Source organism: Caloenas nicobarica, chromosome 6 (genome assembly GCF_036013445.1).
Source record: "Caloenas nicobarica isolate bCalNic1 chromosome 6, bCalNic1.hap1, whole genome shotgun sequence".
In the NCBI taxonomy this organism is placed as follows: Eukaryota; Metazoa; Chordata; class Aves; order Columbiformes; family Columbidae; genus Caloenas; species Caloenas nicobarica.
In genome coordinates, this window is record NC_088250.1 from 3,196,257 (window position 1) to 3,220,734 (window position 24,478).

Here is a 24,478-nt window from a genome sequence, read left to right on the forward strand (position 1 = left end):
GGGTGTTCCTGCTCCGGCGGGGGGGTTGCACTGGATGAGCTTTGAGGTCCCTTCCCACCCCTGACACTGTGATCCTGTGATTTAACTCCCCGGCTGAGCGGATAAAACCCCGGCGGGAATCCGCCGCCTGCCTCTTGAGGCGGTGAGGGCAGAGCTGCAGGAAGGGGCAGAACCGCCAACCTCCTCCCGTCCCAGCCTCCCGGGCGCCGTTCCCGGGGGCGGGCTGGCCGGGGTGGGGGGTCCCTCCCCGTGCCCCGGCAGCGACCCCCGCCCGCCCGCCCCTCAGCAACGGCCGGTGGCTGCCGGTGGCTGCCGGTGCTCGCCCGCCGGGCGTGAGGCGGGGCCGCGGAGCGCGTGCCGGGGCTGAGGCGGCGGCGACGGCACACATGGAGCCCGGCGGCGACGGACACACGGAGCCCGACGGCGCGGTGAGGAGCGCGGCGGGAGCCCGGGCCGCCTCCCCGGGAGTCGCTGCGGGGAGAGCGGCGGCGGGGTGGGGTGAGGTGAGGTGAGGTGGGGTGGGGTGGGGTGAGGTGAGGTGAGGTGGGGTGGGGTGGGGTGGGGGGAGCGCGGCCTTCCCGCCACAGCGGCTCGGGCGGGCGGTTGCGGCCTCGCCCCCGCCGGCTGCGGCCATTTTCTGTGGTAACCCGCTGCCCTGGGCGCATAACCTCGGGAAACGGGGGGGCTCATTTCTGACGTTGTAGAACTGTAAAACGTTGGTGGTTTGTGAGTAAGGTGGGCTTAATCCTCAGGCCTTTGTAGCGTTCGGTTGGTTGATGGTGGATGTGTTCAACACAGAGATGAAAAACCATCAGCTGTGGTAAAGAGCAGTTGTCAAACATGGTAAATAACACATTAAAAATACTGACGAATATACATATCCATACTGTTTGGAAAAAAAAAAAGTTTAAAAGTGGGTTTAAAAACCTGTAGAAACACAAAGGGTTAGGCAAGTGACATGCAGTTAGCACATAATTTGTCGGGGTTTTTGTAAATGCTCTTTTCTCACTGCTACGCTGGCATTGAAGAGAGGAAACAACGTTGAGAAAGATATCAGAATACAGATTTCAATGTTTTGAAATTTATTGGGGTTTACTATATTGTGAGCTCACAAGTTACGTGTTCGGCTTCTCGTTCCGTTTGGGGTTTGGGTGGTTGGATTTTGGGTGTGTTTTGTGGGGTTTTTTGGTTTTTTGTTTTTTTAAAATAAGACTTAGAACTCTTTAAACTCACGTGGAGAAAATGGAATTTGAGATCTTTGAGGTAAGAAATACATTTTGGCTGTGGAGTCAACTCTTAGTGGTGACTTTATAGTTAAATTCAGGTATTTTAGTGCTGTACACAATTGCCCGATGGTTATATGAATGGGATATTTTGTTCGTTGTGAGAGATGTAGAGGTAACCTGTTCCATCAGCCTCCAGAAGTTGTTCTCGGCAGAAAACTCTCCTCCTCCTCCAGTCTTTGCGACTGTAGGGATAACGATTGTTCTTGGCCTGCGAGCGTTGGGTGTTTTTTTCAGGTTAGGGACTATTCCAGGGTCGTGTTCCCAGGAGGAGGAATGGACACTTTCTCCTGAATAGATCAGGTTAAAGACTTGGGTTTTTTCCTCAGCCCCAAATGTGTATGTTTTAGTAAATATGGAAAGGATTTTCGTCTTCCCTAAAACTAAAAAGGCATGGGCTGAGCTGGATTTATTGTCTTTAAGGTATCCAAAACAGGGCTTGCAGGGCAAACAAAAAGACAACTTTCTTCCTAACGCTCTTCGTTATTGATCTTCCATTTCTCACTGCACTTTAAGTGTCAGCCTTCATTTTTTTGTATTCTCCCAAAGATAAGGGATTTGTTTTTACCTGGGCATGCTTAAGGGCGAATATGAGAAAATGCTGCCCATGTGGACAGGGTACTATCCTGTGGATAAGACAGAAGGAAAATCAGGATGTATAACACACGGTGTAAATGAAAGGGGGATTGTTTGAGGAAGACTGTTCAAGAACACTTAATTTTCTGCTCTAGTTTTTGAGAGGCTAGAAGATACGGATAGCGCAAGAAGTGAAAGAACTTTCTACCGGATACGGGAACTGTTTTAAAAATATACTTGCAAATTGTAAAGGTTGTGCAATGGTAAGAAAAACGCATTTCTCTTGAAATCCTTTCAAAAGAAAGGTTGGAGGCTGAGGTACCTACTTAGAGTTTTCACTGCCCTGCTGATGATTAGTTTTTGTTACCTGCAGCAGCTGTTTGTCTTTCACTTTGGGCTCCTTCCCCAGTAGTACTGGCAGGGCACAAAAGCCCAGGCTGAAAAGGGTTTCCAGTGAGATCCAAGCCTGGATTGTTTCACAGTTTACAGGTGTAAGCATGGTGGAAGTTAGAACATCAGGCAGATTTCGCTATAATAAATAATAGTTTCTATGATGTTCCCCCTGTACTGCATTCCCCTCCTTTACTGGGGCAGGAGTAATCTGGTGGTTATCTTGCAGAGGATTTCTGTTAGGCTCGTTGTGTGCTGTGTTTGTGGGCCAAGGGAGTACTGAATTAAAAGACTGGTCTTCAAGTGCTGTTCTCATCAGTTGTAATGAGCTTGTTGATTTTGTCTGGTGGGCGCTCGGTGCTTAGAAAATCAAGCAGAAGCCGTTGCAAAGAGTTTTGTAGATGTGTGTGAGAGTGCAGGTTGAGTTGAAAAGGTACTTTATATAGACTAAACTAAGGAGCTTCTAATAGATATAAATTAAGCTCTGAAATAGAATTAATAACTTGGGATTCAAGGTGCTGTGCAAAAAGAAAAACTATGATTTGGGGCTTAGGCCCCAAATGTCTAATTCAGAAAGGTATTACAACAGAAGCCAAACTTCAGACCGTAGTGTATTCACTATTCAGTAGCTTACTGGACGGCTTAAAACTAAGCTTATGATTAAATATTTTGAACTGCATTCTGAATAAAAAGATGTGGTACACATTCAGTTGTTCAGCATTTGCTGAGCCTCCCAAAAAATTCTGTATATATTTTCTGTTGAGAATTTTTTTTTTTATTTAATAGCTTATGACATGTAAGACATTGAAAATATTTTCTTTCAATCAGCAGACCACAAATCAGATGCAAACAGAATCTTTATCTTCATCTCCAAACGCTGTGTCACCGGTGCCATTAAATAATCTGATCAGTGCTCCGGGGGTTGGAAGAGTTACTCCAAATCGCATCTTTGTAGGAGGAATTGGTTTTAAGGTATTTTCTCCTCATTTTACTGCTAACTGATAACTTATAACCCTATAAAAATCAATAAGAAAATGCCAGACATAATCATATGTGCATTTGTTTAGGTGGTAAGTGTCCTTCGCTATAATGTTCAAATCAATAGTAGAGATTAAAGCTTGAATCTTCGTACACCTGGCTGCTAGAAGCTTTTGCCATACTGGTTCTTCAGAATTTTCTAAGAAGGTGGCTTCTGTAATCAGCTGAGCTTATGGTAGAAAAGTATGTAGAAGGTTTTTTTATTTGTATAACATTTGGTGTAATTTAATCAACCATAAACACAATGCTATAGATTGCAAACGGAGCAAGTGTCAGTAGCTTCAGTTCCTCTGGTCCTTTTTTCCAAGGTCATACAAAGAAGGAGCTACAGTACTTGTATTCCTCACTTACCATAGCAGTTTTCTGAAAAGCCAGTGTTTGTTTTAAAAGAAATGTTAAAGCTTCTCTGGGCAATGCACAATACTGATCTTAATTCTTAAAATGCTTGTGCCTTTGCGTATGTCCTAAAAGCCTCAAATAGCAGTGAATCTTGAACTGTTCCTACATTGTTCAATCGCTTTGAACATTTGCAGTGAGATATGCACCACACCTTTATACCAGCTACTCTCATTTTTCTTTCTTACCACTTAAGAGGATGAGTTAAGTCACTGGCTCCTGTGAAACATTCGTGGTCTGCTTAGCTGGTTTTGTTCCCACCAATAGTATTTCTTCTGCCTTAATCCTCCGAGGCTGAGGATCTCTTGAGCACTGACTCAGATGAAGAGGAGGAAAAGGGACAATTCGCTCAGACTATTTTGCATAGTAAATACAAGAAATTCCAGCATCTTCTGGCTCCTTTGGCTGAGATAATTCGAATGGAGATGTTCATAATTCGAGAGATGTTGTACAATATCTTCAGTGTATTTGGGCTTTAGCAAAGAGGCACAGTAGCCTTTTGCATTAGTAGTAAGCAAATTCCTAGGGCTGTAAAAAGACCTGTCTCACACTGTTCTTTTTTCACTGCAGTTTCAAAGCTTAAAACACTTCTCTGCATAACATACCAATATTCTTGTTAATTGCCATATTTATTGTTCCTCGTGAAGCATCCCTTTTTGGTTCGGTCAGGGATAGGTCAAAATAAATTGTGAATCTTAATTTCAACAATAGAGGGATTGTGTTTGTATCTTTAAGTATAAAGCAGATGGATTTTGTTGGGAAAGGAAATAGAAGAGAAAACCTCTGTAGACACTTGAGCTACTGTTCCATTTCCTGTGACTGTTGATAAATTTCTTGTCATAGGAGATATATGTCAGTCTTGGATCATTTTTTATTGTGAATCTTATGGCCAAAAAAGTTGGTGGTTTTTTTGTAGTTTAGTGGAAATTTTTTACATATTTGACCTGCACAAATCCCACAAACTGCCATTTTGAAGTCTGAAAACATCACAGTGATGTTTTGTATTGTAAACAGCGCTCTAATGTGTAATTTACAGAAACTAAAATTCAGATCTAGTAAACCTGCTTCGGTGGTCTGACACAAATCCCACTAAAAGAGGAATTCTAATATTTTTAGTGGCTTTCTAGCATTATTGCAGAATATGAAAATGCAGTAATTAAACAGAGATGCCATTCTCTTGCTGTGAGGCTCATACGTGCTCATTCTCTCTTCCTCTACAGGGTTATAATTGGTTTGTAGCAAACTTTATCCAAACTATATCCATTAAAAGTCTTATGGTAAATATTCATTAAATAACTATGAAAACCAACTTTTCTTTTTTCTCCTCTCTTGATTTGCTATAATAGACTAAAGAAAATGATCTGAGGAAGTTTTTTGCTCAGTATGGCAGTGTGAAAGAAGTGAAGATAGTCAATGACAGAGCTGGAGTATCAAAGGGGTTGGTATAGTAGAATAAGCATATTGTGGGTATTGAAAATAACAAAGCTGACTGACTATAGTAAACTTGATTATAATTTTTGTAGTTGAAATATTAATTTTATGTCATTGTTCCCAGTTATTCCGTGTGCACAAGAATCTGCTCTTGCCCTTGAACATCTACATATAAATGGCTCTCTAATTAGTATAACTGTAAAACTCTCTAGTCCTGTTATTGTAAGATGAAGCTGTGTGCAACTAGGGAAAAATCAATAGTCCTTTCAGGTTTTTTAATGTCAATGATAATTTAAATTTATGACAATAATAATCCTAAAAAGATAAATTAAATATACTTATTTCTACTGCTGAAAGCCAATGTGGAAAGGAACCTAAGGATGGAGTAAGAGGCGAGATATACCTGGTTGTGCTGGAGTGCGTGGCAATAACTGAGATTTTGTGTGAAGATTTTTGGAACAAGAACATAGGGGACGAATCTGTGTAGAAAGCCTGTTGGATTTGTTGGAGTAGTTGGAGGAGGTGTGGTGGAAGGGTTGTACTGTCTCACAACGTATGAGAACACTTCACCCTTGATCACCACAAAAGTCTTGTTTGATGCTAGTCATTTCAAGAATGATGAGTAATTTGCAGATAAACACTAACTCTGCATTGCTGCTTTTTCTGAGAATTTGATTTAATATTGTGGATAGTGCTTGTTGGAAGCATGGAGCATTCACAGTTGTCACTGAAATAGGTGGGAACTGTGCTGTGCAGTATAATAAAAATATCCCAAGTGTCTTATCTTGGACACCCATAATGAATGAGGAGAGCTTCAAATCAAAATGTTTGTTTAATAGCAGTGAAGGAACTAAAAGAGCTGTGCTGAGTAACAAGGACAATACAGAGAGTTTTGCACAGCTTTCTATGTGGGCTAGTCATTCATTGCACAGAGCAGTAATATATCACCACGTATTTAAATATATATTAATAAGCAGACTGTAACAGGGATGTTAAATTAAGGTTAGTTGCCACTACAATCTTTATTTCTGCGATTGATTTTTTTTGCCGTTAGTTTACCTATTGGTGTCACTCGTCCTGTATATCAAGTAATAATGTGCAAGGCATGTAAATATGAATTGCAGAGGCTTAACGTCTGCTCTCTTTGTTTAGGTATGGCTTCATTACTTTTGAAACCCAAGAAGATGCGCAGAAGATTTTACAAGAGGTAAGTGATGGTCCCCATTATGATTATCTCTTAAACGAAATATTTAATTTCATACTAGACACTAAGTAGCCCTGGTTCTTTGGTCCTCTTCAATTTGCCAGCTTGCACTTGAAGATCTGTTAAGTTTGGTCTCCGCAGTTAAGAAGATGGCTTAGAGAGATCTAGGATAAGATTTATACTGAGATCCGCTGGAACTAGGGAAGGGGAGTTCCCAGTTCATAGTACAGCTCTTGACTTTGACATACAGTCTTTACTTTTCTAGTCTATATGTGGTCTGTAGTACATATAGAGCTATAAAGGCTCTATCCTTCACAATTGCTTTTGTTTGCTTTACTAGAATAAGATTTTATGGCAAGTTGGGAAAGATAACTGCTGTCTTTTACTCTGACATGTTTGTCAGAGCTGATGTAATTATTTTCAGGAATAATTAGATTCACTTGAAGTCTTAACTAATGAAGCTCGCTTTATGTTATGTAATTTTTGCTTCTCCTCTTAGCTAATTACTGTTCTTGATGCATCTTGTAGAACTTCCCTTGAGACGTGGTTACCTCTTCAGCTGTGCGTTAGCTCTTTGGTTTGTTTTGTATTGGTTTTAAACATGTGCTTCATGTTCTGGTTGGAATGTATTGGAGAAATCTGTCAGTCGGAATCTTTGCAGGCATGTGAAAGCATCTGGGGGGAACGGGACGCAGAACCCACACAGGAAACAGTATCCAAGACTTGCAAATTGCCCTCTGCCAAACATAAAGCTGGTTAAAATGATCAAATACTGAAAGTTAGTTGGAAAATAATATATTAAAATTCAAAATGAGAACTGGGACACATTCAAAGAAATTTTCAGAGTATTTTCAAGAAATATGGTTATATGGTGCCAGAAGAGCATGCAGACAGGAACTTCTTGAGTCAAGTATTTTTCTCCCCCTGGTTTTTTGGTTTTATTTCTGTGAACTAGGAAGAATATCAGTGGTACCGAGTACCATTGGCAAACTGGCTTAGGATTTTTGCCTCTGGTGTAGCTGAAAGGCTGCTCCATGTGAAGTCTTACTGGGGTCTCATTCAATGATACTAATACATCGTTTGTCTACTATAAGTGCTTGAATTTAGATGTCTTACAATTCTCTTTTCTTTTTCATCCTTGCATCATGCTGCTATCTCATGTTCATCTTAAGATCAAGTAGCATCTTGGTCTTTTTCAGACATCTTAAGCGGAGAGTTTTTAGGCTTTAATTGTGTATGAAATGATTTTTTTTTTTCATTTTGTACTCTTGAATTTCTTCTCACTTATATTCTGATCATCCTTTGCACTAATTTTGTTTTCGTTTGTGTGGGGTTTTTTATCCTACTTTTCTATCATGAGTAACGTCTCCAGAAATTTCTTTTTCTACGTTGCAGTCTTCAAAAGTATTCAATTGCATTAGTAGTTAGAGCAGGCCGTGAAGTTTCGCCAGGATCCTCTTTCCAGTCGTGTGCTGTAACTACTAATGCTCCCTCTTCCCACCTTTCCAAAGTATAAAAGTAGTGAATACATGAGAAAGGTAAAGCTAAAAAAACCTGTTGACAGATATAGGTATCAGTTCTTAGTCAAGAGGGTCCATGAGTAATAAGTAATACTCGAAATGACTAATGATTGATTTTGTGGATGTGGAAGCTCCGGTTAGGACAGAAAAGGAATTAGTGTAGCTTTTGGTGGTTTTGAGATGCACTGTAAATAAAAAGCAGGAGAGAGTAAAACAAGTGCCTTGTCTACTTCTGATTTTTGTTTCTTGGATGCCTAGATATGTGTAGAAAATACACGTACTGAATGTCTTTTTCCTTCATTCTAGGCTAAAAACCTTAATTATAGGGATAAGAAATTGGATATTGGTCCAGCAATAAGAAAACAACAAATACGAAGTTCTGGTATGTATTTTTATTTACATTTACATGTTATGTAAGTGACATTATGAATGTAGGTTTTTAACCAAGATGTGCCTGGTTGTGCATTGCATTAAGAACTGATCTTTTGTTTTCTATATGACCCACACATCTAAAAAAAAAATCTACCGGTAAGTAAAGTTTAAAATATTAATTCCAGGTTCTGCTGTAATACCAGAAGCTGGTACAATGTACTTAACTACTTCAAGTGGATATCCTTACGTTTACCATAATGGAGTGGCTTATTTTGATATGCCTGAAGTTGCTTCTGTTCAACAGTCATGGCCAGTAAGTAATTTATTTTTGTATATATGCTTTTCTATGCACCAGGGTGAGTGCAGTGTTACGGCTGTGCCTCGTGTTTGGTGTTTAAACAGCTTCCGTAGATTAGTCTGTTTATTTTGTGCTTTGTTGGGGGTTTTGTTTGTTGGTTGTTTGTTTTTAATATTACTGAAGTTTATTGTTTTTCTGCAAGTGACTTCTGGTTTGATGTGCCCTATGGACAGGGTAGTTCAGAATCGGTGTGGGCACTGCCTCAGTAGAAGTTTTACTAAGGAGTTGTCAGTGTTAAAACTTGGTAAATCCATTTTCAAAAGGGAGGGGGATGTAGTTCAGCATTTTAATACTTTAGAACTGTTCTTAATAGAAGTGGCAATTTATGAAATTGCTGCATTAAGACTTGTAACATTTTTCGTTTTAAGTTGCGCTCTGCTTCCAGTTCACCGATGATGGTAGCTCAACCGGTTTATCAGTCTCCTGCATATCACTATCAGGTATCTGTTTGTGTTTCAAACCATCCATATTGCTTCTAGTCGTGCAGTTTTATTTGCAGCACTGTCTCAGGTCTGTCTGTTCTTAAGAAATAAAAAGACTGTTCAAAATAGCTGTAAAACAAATTTTAATTTCATCAAAGGCTTTCTTTTTACTAGAATACAACTTATTCTGCCTATGTAACTGCAGGGAAATGTAATAAATGACAATTTTTTATGTTGTTGCTAGACAACTGGCTTAGTACCATCTTTAACTTTGATAATCTAAGCCAAACTCCTGCTCAAAGCAGGGCTCGGTAGATCAGACTTCTCAGGAATTTGTCCAGTTGAATTCTAAATATCTCCAGTGATGGAGATTCCACGACTTTTCTGGACAGCTTCTTCCATATTTGACCCTTGTCATGGTAAGAGACTTTCTTCCTTTTAACTAGTTAGAATTTTCAGTGCTCCAACCCGTGTCCATCGACTCTTGTGCTCGGAACACCTCTGACAAGAATCTGGCTCAGTCATATTTATGCCCCATAGGTAGTTGTAGCCAACAATAATTATCCCCTCTCACCTTTATCCTTCTCAAGGATGAACAAACCCAATTCTCTCAGCATCCTGATGTGTCTGTTCCCCACTCCCTTTTGGCCCACTACTGGATTTCTGCAGTATGTCTATGGTTTTAATGTGTATTTGAAAGTTTACTGCATTTTATATCTTCTGTCTTCATAATTAGGTGTGTTTCTGAGATGCTTCAGTATTTTGGAAGCTTATGAAATGCCCAAGCTGGAGCGGAAGTAAACAAAACTATGTTCCTGAATTATTTGGAGGCCTATGAAAATCATATTTCTTCATTTTAATTAAGAATTGATTGTTGATTTGAGATGGTTTTGATTATAGTATGTTGAGAATTCTAGTATGTGCATGCATATGTTCTTAATCACCTAAGTAATATCTTTTTTGTTTGAATTTAGGCATCAACCCAGTGTCTTCCAAGTCAGTGGCAGTGGTCTGTTCCCCAGGTAAATACAGTTCAGAGTTGCAGCATTTTACCATTAGTTTGCATCCAGTTTAAAGGTACGCTGCACTTATCTAACAGAGAAATTTCACGCTATTTGGAACACTCTTGAAATAAACAATTTCTATATTTTAGCAATGCATTTGCAACACTTTCTGATACAATAGAAGGCATAAAACAGCATTTACTGAAACATCAAACGCAAATCTGATGTAAAGAAAGCATCTTGCCTTCCCCTCTTCCTCTGGCAAGAAGTTTGTATTAAATTATATCGGAAGTTCTCAGAAGCAGGTAAAAACTGCCGTGTTTTGCCTGATGGTTAAAATGAGTTTTAACTAGCTCATTAACTGACACTGGCTGTGATGTTTCATTGGAGTTAGACCCAGACCCTTGAAATGGGAGGAAAAATTTGAAATGGCTGAGTAATTTGGAGTAGAAACTATCGGGTTTGATTCTGTACCAGAGGACCTTGATATGGAAATGGTGTCACTCAAGGCACTGGAAGAGGTTGAAGCTAAAAGGGTGACAGTGTCGTCAAACTGTTACAATGAGTCCTCATTGCTTTAGTAGCAGCCAGCCCTGTGCAGTTATGGTCAGGTCCACTCTATTAAGAGATGTCAGCCTGCTGCTGAGTTAGAGAAATACCGTGGGATTTATTTTAAAACAAATATACTTGGTTTTTAATGTAACATTTTTGCAAGAGAAAATGAAACTGTTATGTTTCTGTGATCTTCAGAGTGTCAGTTTCATAAAGTTCAGGATTTATCTAATAATATTCTCCAAAATGTAAATAAATCTGCAAAACATATAAAAATGGACATTTTTGTTTCATCCTACTACTTAACCTTTCTACTCACTTCTCCCTCACTTATTTTCTTCAGGTTATCAAAGATGAATTTGACACTTCCTTTTAAAGCTTTATCTTTGTTTATATGTAGCAAAGACTGTAAAAGAAGCTTTAGTGTTCATAGTGCATAAATCCTACAATTTACGAAAATAACGTGTTTTATTTCAGTCTCCTGCCTCTTCACCTTCATTCTTGTATCTGCAACCATCTGAAGTCGTTTATCAGCCGGTAGGGATCACCCAGGACAGTGGCTGCATACCTACTCTTGTCCTGGTGGAAGCTGCAGTTCCCGAGGTATTTTCCTAAAAAATTGTACTTACAACTGAAGTGTTTATCTGCAATTGAAAAACATAATTTTTTTGTTTAAGCGCAGGCAGCTCAGAGCGCTTATGTCGACTGTTGCCTGTACTTAACCCCACACCCATGCTGATGCTGTTAGATCGTTTCAGGTGTCCTCAAGCTAGAGTATTTCTTGCAGTTTTCTAGGAGGATGCTTTGATTCTGAAATATTTTCGAGTATAAAGACTAGTCAGTTTGTTTTGTTTGAAAATAGCATTGAAATAAAATGGGAGTCAGACTCTTTCGAATGCTGGATTAGTCTACCCCAGCCATAACGGTCTCCTGAAGCAGATGTTTTTTTGTGTGAGTAGAAGCTGGTTTCTAAATATTCTGAAGATCAGAATTAATTAAGAATAGTTGAATGACTAAATAATGGATTTTTCTTTGGTTTTTTTGCTTCTGTATCAATAGCATTTCTGATGTTCCTTAAGAGATTCTGAATGTACAGTGAGGCTGTTTCTTTTTAATTGGATATTAAAAATGACAGTAAATAATTGGCTACAGGAAAACTTATTGTAACATTGAAAATGTGTTATGATTAATTGGTACTTTTCCTCTTCATTAATTCATTCCTCATTAACCAGAATGCCAAAATTAGAACAGTAATCAAGTATTTTTACAAAAGTTGAAGAGTATTTTATTGCTTCACGAAAAGTTCCAAAACTGGGATTTCTAACATCTTAAGCGGGAAATCGTGACGTAGCTGAGTAATTTAATTTTTATAAATAATGCAAGTCTTTGGTTGTTGGAGGCTTTCTTCTATTTTTTTAAAGTGCATAAATCTCAGTATTTATTGCATAGTCATAACTCTTATTATCAATGTTACTTTTACCTTTTTTTATTTCATAAATTGCATATCAGTTTATACAGTGAAATCTGAAATCTGTGAGCACTAAGAAAAACCATAAAATTAGTTAAGGAATATTTGGATGTAATATGCTCTCAGTTCACAGGTACTTAAGTATGTGGAAATTTGGGGGATGTAAAACTCAAAGAAAAGCCTGTGTATTATTTTTATGTAAATATCTCGTAAGAGGAATAATGCTGGAAATTGCATTTTGATATGCTAATCTGTACATTTAAACATTTCCAATTGGAGCTGAGTGAAATGGATTTGTAATAGAGAAGCACACTAATTCTGACAAGGAAAGTGCTTTTTGACACTGCTCTAGATAAACTTTTTACCAAACTTTGGTACGGTAGGGAAAACCTAGAGTTAAATATTGAAATTTTTATTTTAAAAAAATAAGTAGTTTAGATGAACACAGCCCACAATTTGAAGTTTTAACTGATCTAAATTCATGTGAAGGATTTGCAAAACCATAAAACTGTGTAAACGAGCTTTTGGGCTCATTTTTTTGTATCTTGTTTTCTTGTGTACCAGCTGTATTCTGATCATGGCGTTCAAGCCCCGTATCCCCAGCCCTACACCCAGAATGCCATAGCTATGCCTGCATCTGTGAGTATGAAACCAAGAGTTCACATACGCGCTGGAGCCGTAATGTCCCCTTCCTGAGGGGGAACAGTCAGAGAAGAGGGGTGGGCATGGAAAAGGCTTTTATTAATGGATTAATAAATAAGGAACACAGAAATGTTGCAGAGAAACTGATTTTTCTTCACTTTGGGCTTTGTTACAGAGCTAATAAGTATTACTTATTTTGGAACTATATGGAGAAACTAAAAAAAAAAAAGCTATTTTAAAGCTTGAGGTACAAAGAGAACTGCAAATGTAAAATGTGTTTTGAGAGAAAACAGTGAACCTTGTTCAGTTATTTGAAATTATGGTTACAGATCCTTGTCTCTCTGGATCTTGAAGTTGAATTCATTTCTTGCAGCCTTAGACAAGCACCTCATGTTGTGGGGAGGTGGCGTTTTGGAGCACAGACCATGAAAAACTGTCCCGGTTGGCCACTTCTGGGTGTTTTTTTTCTCCAGTTCTGATTTTTGAATGGCCATTCGAAAATGTGATTCTTCCATGTCACCAAGTTATTGGGGGTTTTTGGGTCCCAGTTTAAGGTCCTTTTGCCTAAATTAATAAGGTTGTTAATGTATGAAATAATGTTTAAACGAGATTAGCCAGTATTTGCCTAGTAACAAAGGACTACAGGTATCAATAGTTTGACCTGATGTTACAGCACTTATTCTTCTGTGAAAGGTGCTTACTCAACTACAACTGACAGGCTGAATGTGAATGAATCAAAGCCACATTATTTGCTCCTTTCTGTATATTTTTTTCATCTTTTTTACATTTATTTTAAGAATCTTTTTTCCAGACTATTGTGTAACAAGAATACTAAATATTTCCAGTAGAGGGGGCTGTGACATTAAATGTTGTCTTGGAATAAAATGTAAAGACTCCTATTAAAAAAATAGAAGGTGAACATGAGTTTGAGAATACTAATCCTGAGTGATTCACAAAATACTTAAAAGGGACTTGATGTAACATGGTGATCTTAATATCCAGTTTATTTTCTGTTTTCTAACAGTGTATGAGAACACATTAAAAATGGCAATAGTAGTCTCAGAATCAAAACCAAGTGCATACTTGCTCTATCAAATAGAGAAACAAGCTTTTTCACCTTGGAGTTTGACTTTTATTACCTTTCCTAAGGCCAAGGCTGGCATGAAGATCGACAAGGTCGATCTAGAGCACGATAAGCTCTTCATTTTCTGCAGTAATTGCCACAGCACCATGCTTTGCATTATAGCAGAGGCCAAGTTGTTTCCTCTTGTGCTGAGTACTGATGTGTTCATTTACAGCAGAATATGTGCGTGCATGGTAAATAGAAAAGAATCTGCAAATTTAGACTCTCTTATCTCCTGATGTTTTTCTAGGCTTCTTCATAGCCTTAGTGATTTCACACACAGCCAAAGCTGGCATAACCCAGCAAGTCATTCTGCTTTCCATGCCACCCGTTTCCTGGGCTGGTAGAGGTTTTTGGGAGGCAATATGGTAAAGGAGCTCAGGGAACTGATGTAGTTAAGATGAAGCCCCACTCCCACCACCCCAAAAGAGCCAACTTAAACTTAGATTAGTTCCTCAGACCAGTTTGTCAAGCAACTGCACGAACTCTTGTACCTATACAAGAAGTTTGGGGTAGGATAGTGGAAGTAAGGCTTGTGTTAGCAGTGCAGATTTAAACTTGATGAAACGGAGCATGAAATAGCTAATGCTGTGCATTCCTGCACAGGATTTCTTGCTCATCCTTGCCTGCTTTCTCTGAAGTCTTTTGTTATCCATAATTGAAACTGCTCTGTTCAGGTCTCAAGTAGATTCATGGGTACAGTTAAGACCTTACAAAGACTTGCTGAATTCTCACAATTTTATTCATTGCAAGGTGATGCCAAATAGTTTTTGTCAGATTTTGGGTTTTATTTATTTAGTTAGCTTCATTTAGTAGTAACTAGTAGTTCTGGAATGTAATTCTTACTTTCCACATTTCACCTTACCTTTTCACATACAAGGTTAAAGTTTCAACTATATTCCATGTGTAATGAATATTATCGGCTTGTAGTGTGTCTGTCACGGTGGCTGAGCACTCAAAAATGATTTTTAAAAAGAGCAAATGTTGACAGCAGACTGTTCTCTGTCCAACAAGTGGCTGTGTCATTACCACCTGCTCCCCAGCTGCAGAAAAATACCGTCTCCAGGATGTAGTCTTGTTAAAATACCTTAACAATTGTATCTGCTGCCTGAAAATTGTATACATGTTTGTATATATACACGTGCATGTATATATTCATAAACTGCGGGGCTTATAAGGAGAAGTCTTGGTGTAGTCATTTTGGGAAAAGTATGGCGATTTTATGCTAGTACTGTGTGCTGTTGTATGATAATCTATCTGGAACAAAAAAAATAAACCTTACAAGCCGTTTTCTGCATAGGTAAGTATTTTTTTTTAATTTATCCATGAAGAGAAACTGAGAGAGAATAAACCGTTTGTTTAAAGTTAGACTCAGAAACAGGAGTATAACTTCATGGTTGTCATAATATGTGACTAACAAGGCCCTGTCCCTAGCTGTAGTGAGGTCTGTAAAAGAGGTATTTTAAACTCCACCCAAACCATATTTGTTAATTTGATATTAACATGGTAAAGTGCAGATGGCGTGTTGTGTTTTTTTTTTTTCTTGTGTTGTTTCCTTCTATGTTCTCTTTACAATCTCATTTTTGTTCTCATTCCACTTTAGTGTTTTGTTGTGTTGGTTTGGGTTTTTTTGGGGGGGGTGGTTTCTTTTGCTTTCCCTGATCTGTATATTCTCTCTCTTTACTTGACAGACACTATGGAACGTTCACTATTAAGCCATTTGGGCGGCTCTACTCTACCTGTCCTGATTTTCTTGTCCAGTCCTTCCCGTGTGACTGAGATCCATCCTCACCATACCAGCCAGCAGCCGCCTCTTGGGAAACTTGGGGTCAGTTGTTTCATTGCAATGCTTGCTGTTTACAAATTGGTAACTAATAAAACATGCTCAGATAGAATTTAGCATAGTCTGCAATGTTACTTAGCTGCTCCCTGCATGTCTGTACATTTTCTAGTAATTTTCTTATGTAAAAAAAAACTTTGTACAATCCATGTCATTCATTCCTGGGATAATCATGTGTATGTTAATTCCATCATTATTTAATTTCTAGTTCAACTTCCCAAGTTCTGTGTGTGTTTGGATTATTTTCCTTCAACAGGGAGGGAAAATTTCAGCACTTTAGTGTATGATTTTTGTTTCTGAAACTGTTTCTATTCCTTTATTGACAACTCAACTTTCTCCTCTTTTCTCCATATTTTGTTTCATTTTTACAGTGGTTTGTATTTATGGAATAATATTCTGGCAGGTGCTTCCCCATGCTTTTTATTGAGAAAAAGGTGCTGCTTTTAGTTGTTTACACTTCTTTAAAAAAATAGTATTTTAATAAAATAAAACTAGGGAAGGATACATGTTTTCCACATGTTAAAATTTGTGTCCCTTTTTTATTTGATAGACTTTAAACAGCCAAGGGATTTGTAGCAGGGACTTGCAATTTGTTTAGGTGTGACTTGTCTGTCTATGTCTGTGTGATTTATGCCCAGATTTTAAAAAATATCAGAAGTTTGCCGGGAGTTAAAACTAAAGAGTAAGAGAAATAGGTTGGGACTGAGGTCCTGTGGGGCTGGTGTAATGAAAGCTGAAGTGGGCAGGGAGACTGTCACTAGATGGCCACAGAACCTAAAAATTCAGGAAAGCAATGCCCAGCACGATGTGGAGCTAGCAGATGATGCAAAGAAACTGAAATCTCGACATTAAGGAGCCAGAAGGGAGGGGAAAAAGATGAGTAAGTTTAACAAAACAGAGTGATGAAAAGGCCTGAGCTGAGAAGATAAGGTTAGAAAACAAAGGTAGTTTGAGTCTGTCATATGGCATGGTAGGAATGGGAAGAAAGGACTCAGATTGGCTACATAAAGAGAATAAAACAGGTGGGAGTCCCATAAATGAGCTACAGAGCAGCTGAGATACAAAGGGAGGCTGTAAGAGAATTGGATCTTAAGAAGAATAAACAGAACGGTACCAGTATGCTAAAAACTGCTCTTGGCAGCACCTCAAACGGTGTTTTCTGGGTCTTGCCATCCTTTTGTCAGCAGCTTAGTGGCCTCTGTTGATAAGTTACTTAATCACAGTCCGTTGCCTGTTTGTTAGTTTACAAATAAGACAGCTGTCAGTTATTCAGCTCTGGTTTTTAAAATCTGAGTTTTAGCTGCTGAAAAAAAAAAAGCATTATTCTAAGTTCCAATAGTAATGCTGTGCTCTAATCTACATTACAGAGAATGCAAAAGTAAAAATAGTACTGGCTAACTAGTTTTACACGGTAACATATTCTAAAACCAATTTTTCCTACCCAGTTAGAAAGATAATACAATTGCTGTAATAACGTGACATACTTTACTAAGGCTGTATGATCAATGAACAAAAGTTTGTTTGGATTTTTTTTCAAGTAAATTAATTCTGAAGTAATTCTAAGATTCCATACTTGTAAATGAAGGAAGATGTACCTTGCCACTATTGACTTCACCTATGTACATAATTGAAATCCGATTTTCCTTCTTGAACTAAGTCTATCTAGCTGATGCAATATCAAAATGGCCTGTGACTTTTCGTTGAAGCATTATTAATGTAGTAAATGGGACGCACTTTGAAATAGAGGAAACAACATGGCGTTTTTCCCTCTCTTTAGGAATTGAGGTCACATTCTGTGAGAAGAAATTTTTCACAACATTCATCTGTGAGTCTGAAACATCGATATACATGAAGTCCCTATCATCCTAGAAAAGATGATAGAATGGAAGATAAAATTCTTACAGCACCTTCTTCTACAGATTCTGTAAAACAGATTTTTAGCTATCTGCTTTGTTGACATACCTATCATGTGGCGGGTGTTCTTCCTGATGTCTAACGTTTCCCTGAAAATGCTGAAGTTAAAATACCACTCCCTTTTGTAAAGAGACAAAATGAAATTTTGTCATTTGGACAGGTAAAAGCACACGAAACCATTATTTTGTCCTGCATTTCCTTGCCTCAGAAAGGATAGTGTTACAGGACAAAATGATGATTTCTGATCCACAGCCTGCTGTATAACTTTGGTTACTAACACAGATTGAAAACCAGCATACTTCTATTGGAGGGAAAATTTAATGTTCAATTTCTGGATTACACAAAAGATCCATTAATTACAAAGTAAAAGGCATTTCCCCCACATACTGACTGTGGTTTAAAATCTGGTTATTTAAATCTGTATGCATTTTGTTTCAATTCCGATAGAATTTTTCTACTCTTTTTTTTTTTTTTTGCCATCAGTATTCTCTACTTTTTATAAGGTGTTCTACTTATGTGTCATCTTAGTGTGTGGGAATAATAACGTTTTAAAATAAAATTTGGTTTTTAGTTTAATAATTTCTTATCCTCATATAAGGCTGTCATTTTTCTTGCATATGGTAAGCAAATAAACGTGGTTTTATGGTAAGTTTTTAGCTGTAGAAGAAGGCAAGAATTGACTTCTTATCATTATAAGACCATTGAACCCTTCTACTCCTTTGACATTTTCTGTTGTCTGTGCAGAACCTGGAAACTCCTTAGAAGTATCAGGAGTTGAGATGGAATGTTACTTTCTCCTCAACTGCAGGAAGACAGTTTTCTTTTTTTTTTTTTTTCTTCCTTCTCCTCACGTTCCCCTTGGATAGGATTCCCTCTATGTTTTATAGAAGTCGGATTCCTCAAAAGTTAAAATGCAGCCTCTGTAATTAATAGGAGTGCAAGTTATTGCTTATGTAGTGCTGAGGTCTTTATTTTATGTATGTAAAATATCCTTGAGCTTTTCAGGTTTTTTATCTGCTCTGTAGTAATTTGGGGATTTTATGTGTGTGTGTGTGGTTGTGGTTGTGGGGTTTTTTTTTCTTTTAGTTACTCAGGGATCTTGGAGTGGGCATTATAGTCAATAAATAATTGATGTGTAGTATGTAGATGTATTTAAGGCTGGTTCTATCAGTCAATAGCATTATTTTGTATTGTACAGGAGGAGAGGTGGACTCTGGTTCTGTTCTCATGCTGGTTTGAAATTGTTGTGAAAGGACATGCCATGTACTATATCTTGGTTACAAGTTTCGTTGGTCACAAGTTTCTACCTTTTGCTAGGTAGAAAAATCTACACAAATATGATTTAATAGTTTCTGTTTTTTAAAAACATGTTACCATAGCAGCTGTGGGGGGTTGTTTTACCAATAACTATCAAAAAATATATACAATTTGCTGGATACGTGGGGATCTCAGCCTGTTTTTGAGGGGGGGGAATACTCATCTGCTGGAGATTGTCGTGGTTGTGAACCAATCTGTGCCACTAAAAACATCTGTCCAGTTGTTCTTCTGTTTGATTTTGAGCTTTCAGAATTCATCTATATAAATATATTACACAAGTCTTGGCACATGGTAACAACAATTTCCATGGAAGAATTATTACATAGTAAATACTTTTGTAGATGAAGTTGCGTCTCTGAAGTTGCCAAAGAAAGTTCGTATGTTCTGTTAGAGCCTCATTTCTTGTATCATGAAACAAACACGCATTTGACCCAGGATTCAGAAGACCTACTCCTAAGTGCATCTTTTTGGAATTCATAATTTACCAAATGTCACTTCCCTGTTTTCCAAATGCTTTAGAGATCAAAGAAATAAACTCCACAGCAAGTGCTATAATAAAAAAAAAAAGTGTTTAAAGGGAAGTATTTTGAAGGAATTGCTTGGAACTGTACAAATACTGTGCAGCCACTTACGTGTCATCAGATTGTGCCTCTAGTCCAGATACTCACAAAATGTAGTTTATTTTCCATTAATTGGTACTGATGTGAGATTGTTGCTAATGCGCTGATCCCATGGTCTTTGCTTCAAAGAACATTGTCTTGGATGTGAACTTGATGATCTGGCAAGATGTTCAGCATTGGGCACAGAAGTAAACGTGGTGTTCTGCTGCCTGTAACTCCAGTCTGGAGCTATTCTTGGTTAGGGTTCTACCACCAGGTCTTAACAAAGCTTCACTTTGATTTGAGAGACCTAGAAGAGACCAAGACAAAGCTCTGAGCGTTGGTTTTTCTCCAGGGGCCACAGGTTGCTGTTGAAATACTGAAGGGCTCTCCACTGATGTTGCTCATCTCCGCTCAGAATGCTTGCCAAGAATAACGGCATAACATCCATGAGTAGTAACTGAACCTTTTAGCTTCCAGGACTTGAATCCTTCCATAGACACAGCCTTGATAAGAGGCACAATAACTAACTTGTGTAATTCTATTACAGGGAGACACAAATGATGTGCACTAAGAACTACATCATTTCCTCGCATAGTGCCTTATCTTGGCGTTCTAGCATTCACGACTTTGAATCTCTTACACTACGTGGTATTATTCTCCTGCCGCTTAAAATGTCCGTAATACGAAATTCTGTGCGTTTATACAGAAGCCGTTTAGTTACCTGCAGGTACTAAGATCCTGATCCCTCTCTGATGTGGGGGGCTGGAGAAGGGGAGCATTCTCTTTGACCTTCTGCAGTTTCCCATTGATAGTTGCAAGGCTTTTTAGGAGGGAACACATCAGAATAGGACAGCAAATCATCATTTTTGTCTTGGTGCTGCTTGTCCCATCCATCTATTAGCAAACTAAATTAATTTTCTGTCTTCCACCCTCTAGAATCTAAAGACCCTGCTGGTATCTTCTGTTTTCTACAGAGCCAGCAGTTACAGTGTTTCTAGCAACCCTTGTCTACTTAATGTTATATTTATGTGGCAAAATGTTAGTTTTAACATTCTCTATTAGATAACACTGGATTAAAAACCCGTAAACAGGCAGAAAAGTTACTGAAGTTATCTTTCTCCTTTATTTTTATGTGTTTGATCAAGGGCTATTTGCTTGCGTTAAGTAGAATTCTGGTTCACTATCATTTTTGGTTCCTGCTACTTCTAATCTTAAGCATCACAAGTCCATCATCCCTGAAAAACTGTTTATATTTTCACATTGAATTGGCAATTCTTTGTATTCTGATACTCATCTTTCAAAATCGCTAATACTAAGTCAGAGGAAACTGCATTCCAATAGTAACTGAGCAAAATCTAGTGGAACACATGGGTCTCTTGCCGTGTTTTTCTCTGTTTAACATAGTTCTAAAATGTGAGAAGTTGTATGGTTGTAAAATAGTTTTTTTACAATAAAATAGGTTTGTGTCTTTGTGATGTTGAGGTACTACAGTAGCTTCAGTTCACCTGGTGTAGAAGTTTCTTACTTTTCCTATTTATGTAAAAAATACAGTTTAAATCAGTATTTTAAGGATCCAAAATACAGTGCCGTTGTCTTGATAGATGTGTGCAGTTCTGTGCACAAAGCCTTATAAGCTGTTATGCAGAAAATCCAAATAGAAATGCAGGAAGCAGAACAGTAATACGTAGCTCTCACTTTAACCACGTTTAATAATGTAGCTGAGATGTAACGGGGAAGCGTAGGTTTGGTAAGGCCTCCTTAGACTTAATTTGAAGGAGTTTTGAACCGTAGTTTTGAGGGCATCACGTGGTCACTTAGTACCTGTGTCGGTGGAGCTGCCGCCTACCTAACTGCGTACATAAAGGTGAACAGAATACTGGTCATAATATTTCCAATGGGTTTAATCAGATAAACCAGAACATCCAGTTTCATTCCAGAAGGCGTGATTTTAGTTGCTCACACGGCCATGTTCTTTGATGCTGTGGCGCAGATACAGATTCGTGCAGCCTTGATAAGCGCGATACTGTGGATGTGCGTAGGGAACAGCTTAAGAAATTTGCAGATCTCATTTTAGAGAACTGTTAGCAAGCTTGTAAATCGGATGCTTTTTCTGTTGAAACTACTGTAAACCAGCAATAATAAAGTTTATGTAGTTGTAACTTCTAGTAACGTTCTGTGTTGGTAACTAAAAGTTTAATTCAAATGGGTCTTTATCTACTGTTTGGATTGTATCTTTTGTTTATTGTGACATTGAGAAGTTTAAATAGGGGTTTAGAAAAATGTGGAAAATGGAATTGATGAACTTTTATCATTAAACTGTGCTTTTGCAGTCATTAAAACAAACTACTGTTGTCATCTCTGTGTTAATTATTTTGGGAACATTAAGTTAGTATTATTTCAGAAAAGCTGTTTTTTCTGCTCAAGTTAACATGTTGTGTTTGTGTTACATTCACAAAATTATTCCTTCAAAGGAGAAAAAAAAAAAAAAGTTGCCAAACCAAGGAGCCTTCAGAATGGAACTCTGCTACTTTCATAAAATCTTTACATAAACTATGGGCAAAACAGTTTCAATGAAATAATTCGACAGAAAAAAAACAATTAAATGTCAGTGTTTTGTTTTAGTTAAGTAATAGTTCTTGGGGACAGGGATGTGAAAAATATTTCACAACCGCGTTGCAGAATTTTTCTGATGGAATTTTTTTTTTTCTGTCGTCCTGTCCCAAGCAAAATCTTTATATTTGCCTTGAGTAAACAAAGTAAACCTAAGAAGAAGTTCAGAAAGGAACTGTGAAATTCTAAAGTGTTGCAATTCGAGGTGATGAATGTTTAGGGGGTTTTTAATGTGTTGGGTTTGTGTCCTGTGGCTGTTCAGATAGACTCAGCTTCTGGAGAAGTCTGACTAGCTCAGCTTGTTTGTAACTTGCCCCCTTGGATCTTACTTTACATGTCTGTTAGAAACGTTCTGTGTCAGTGATAACTGATCTATAGTTGATCCTAATTCTGATTTTATTTTTGTATTATTTTGTTTTTAGTGGTGCTCTTTTATGCCTTTGTAAGCTGCAAACCTGGGTGGTTATAACCCCAAGTGGGAAACATGTTTGGTCCAATTATTTTATGTTTTGACTTTGTCAGAGGAACAGAGAGTTATCCCTTCTGTTTCTTGTTAGTTGAGTCAGTTTTGGTCCTACTGAAATTTTTCTAAATAGCAATAATTTATTCTTTAGGTAATAGGTATGATTTTAAGCTATTTGTATTTCTGATGTTAACTGCTCTTTAACCTTGAGAACAGGAATTGATCTTTAAAGGCTCTGCAGCTTGTTATAGTGAATTATTCCAGGTAAGCTCATCAGTTAAAATGTTGTGAGTGAATAACCTGCCCACACACGTCCGGCCAGCGATGGGTTTGTCCCAGTGGTGGCCTCGCAGGCTGAAAAGCGGGAGATGTTCTCTCGAAGCTTCAGCCAGTTCGAAATCATGTCAATGAGCAGGAGTCAAATTTTATAGCCCTTCTTATGAAGTCCTTTGTTTATATTTTAAAATTTAAAATACTGCTTTTGGAGCTTTTTGAAGTTAACATAATGTTGAAGCAGTATGAGTCATTGTGCTTTTAACATACTAGCGCTTAATCAGAAAGAGAGATGTCTTTAAGGAAATATTTGCTCTGGATCCCGCTGTAGCCGGCTCTCTGAATCGCAAATACAATGGCTTATGATCTTTCTTGACTTTCGGTATCCATTAAAAATTAAATGCTTATAGTCAATTTCCCTGTATTTTTATTTATTATTTTTAGCTTTTATCTTGATGTTGTGCATGCACAGACAAGGAAGATCTTCTTTTTTGGGAGTAATTTTTGTGTAAGCCGACATGCAGGGAGCTGAAGAATTTTGCTTCTTTGGTATGTTTTCCTAGGTTTTAATCAAGAAGATGACGCTGAGGGATTTACTCTTGTTTTCAGCACCTGGGAGTTTGTTTCAAAGACTGTAGGACTGAAGTTGTAATTATTGTATAGGGTCTGCACTCAGTCATTTTTAAATTCTTCCAAAGTTCACTAACTTTAAACTATAATGTGGATTTCAAAGGGGATATAGTTTACAGACTTAGCATTCCTGGTAAGCTGCTTAAATAAAAGCTAGATCACTTTGCTTGCAGGACAGGAAGAAACCCACAGTGGTCAATGCCTAACTTGCAGTGATTGATTATAGAAAATGGGGGCATTTTTTCTAAGATTAATATTTTTTTCAGTTAAAAAAAAAAAGAGGAGGGGGCAAAAAAGCTTTTTAAATTCAAATGTCGGGTTCCATTCATCCAAAATAGTATTATAGATCTCTGGTTTTCTCTAGATGACTCTTAATTTCTCTGGATGAAGTCTTAAAAGTAAAAAGGTAAATTTTCTAACCAACCATCTGGGCAGTAACAAGCCTTAGAAAATCAAGCACTGTTCTTTTTTTTTTTTCCTATGCATTATCAGAGTCTGCATCAGGTGTAATACAGTTACCAGTGACTTGCAGTAGTTAATGTAAGAATAATGAGAGCCCTTAAAGTTATACTAAATTTTCAGGACTTAAAATATACTTAGGAAACAGTGTACTGAGGTCATCCTGACAGAGGAGGATTTCACTTGTTCAATACCTGTGAAAAATGGGGAATGAAGTCTTGTTACTGTATTAATCTATAACTTTGAAAGTCTTTCTGCTTTGAAATGAGGAATATTTCAGTGTTTATCAAAACCAATTATGTAAGTTGATTTTAGCAATGTAGATGCTTATTGTAATCACGTGATTTTCTTGTTAAGAAATTTCTTTATTGCATATTTTTACATTCTTACAATATTATTATGTTATTATTATTATATTTCTTTTTTCTCTGGAAGAAAGTTCCTGTGGAAAGGAAATAGGAGCCAAACTTTGAAATCTAAAATAAAGAGTAAACTGCTTTTCATGTACTTTTCTGCCCTTTGAGATGCCAGAAGCAATTTCCTCTGGAAGCTAACTTCCTTTCTGGAAATGATTTTCGTCTCCAACCATGT

The 24,478-nt window shown here is 37.7% G+C and overlaps 1 protein-coding gene across 1 annotated transcript; it reads left to right on the forward strand.

Moving 5' to 3' along the window:
• Positions 1–386: 386 nt before the first annotated feature.
• Positions 387–17,471, forward strand: BOLL (boule homolog, RNA binding protein). Its single transcript, XM_065637998.1, has 11 exons — positions 387–428; positions 3,081–3,221; positions 5,030–5,121; positions 6,267–6,321; positions 8,145–8,220; positions 8,396–8,523; positions 8,937–9,008; positions 9,965–10,012; positions 11,024–11,149; positions 12,579–12,671; positions 17,397–17,471. Exons 1-11 carry the CDS (start codon positions 387–389, stop codon positions 17,469–17,471), a joined length of 948 nt encoding a protein of 315 aa, XP_065494070.1.
• Positions 17,472–24,478: the final 7,007 nt, after the last annotated feature.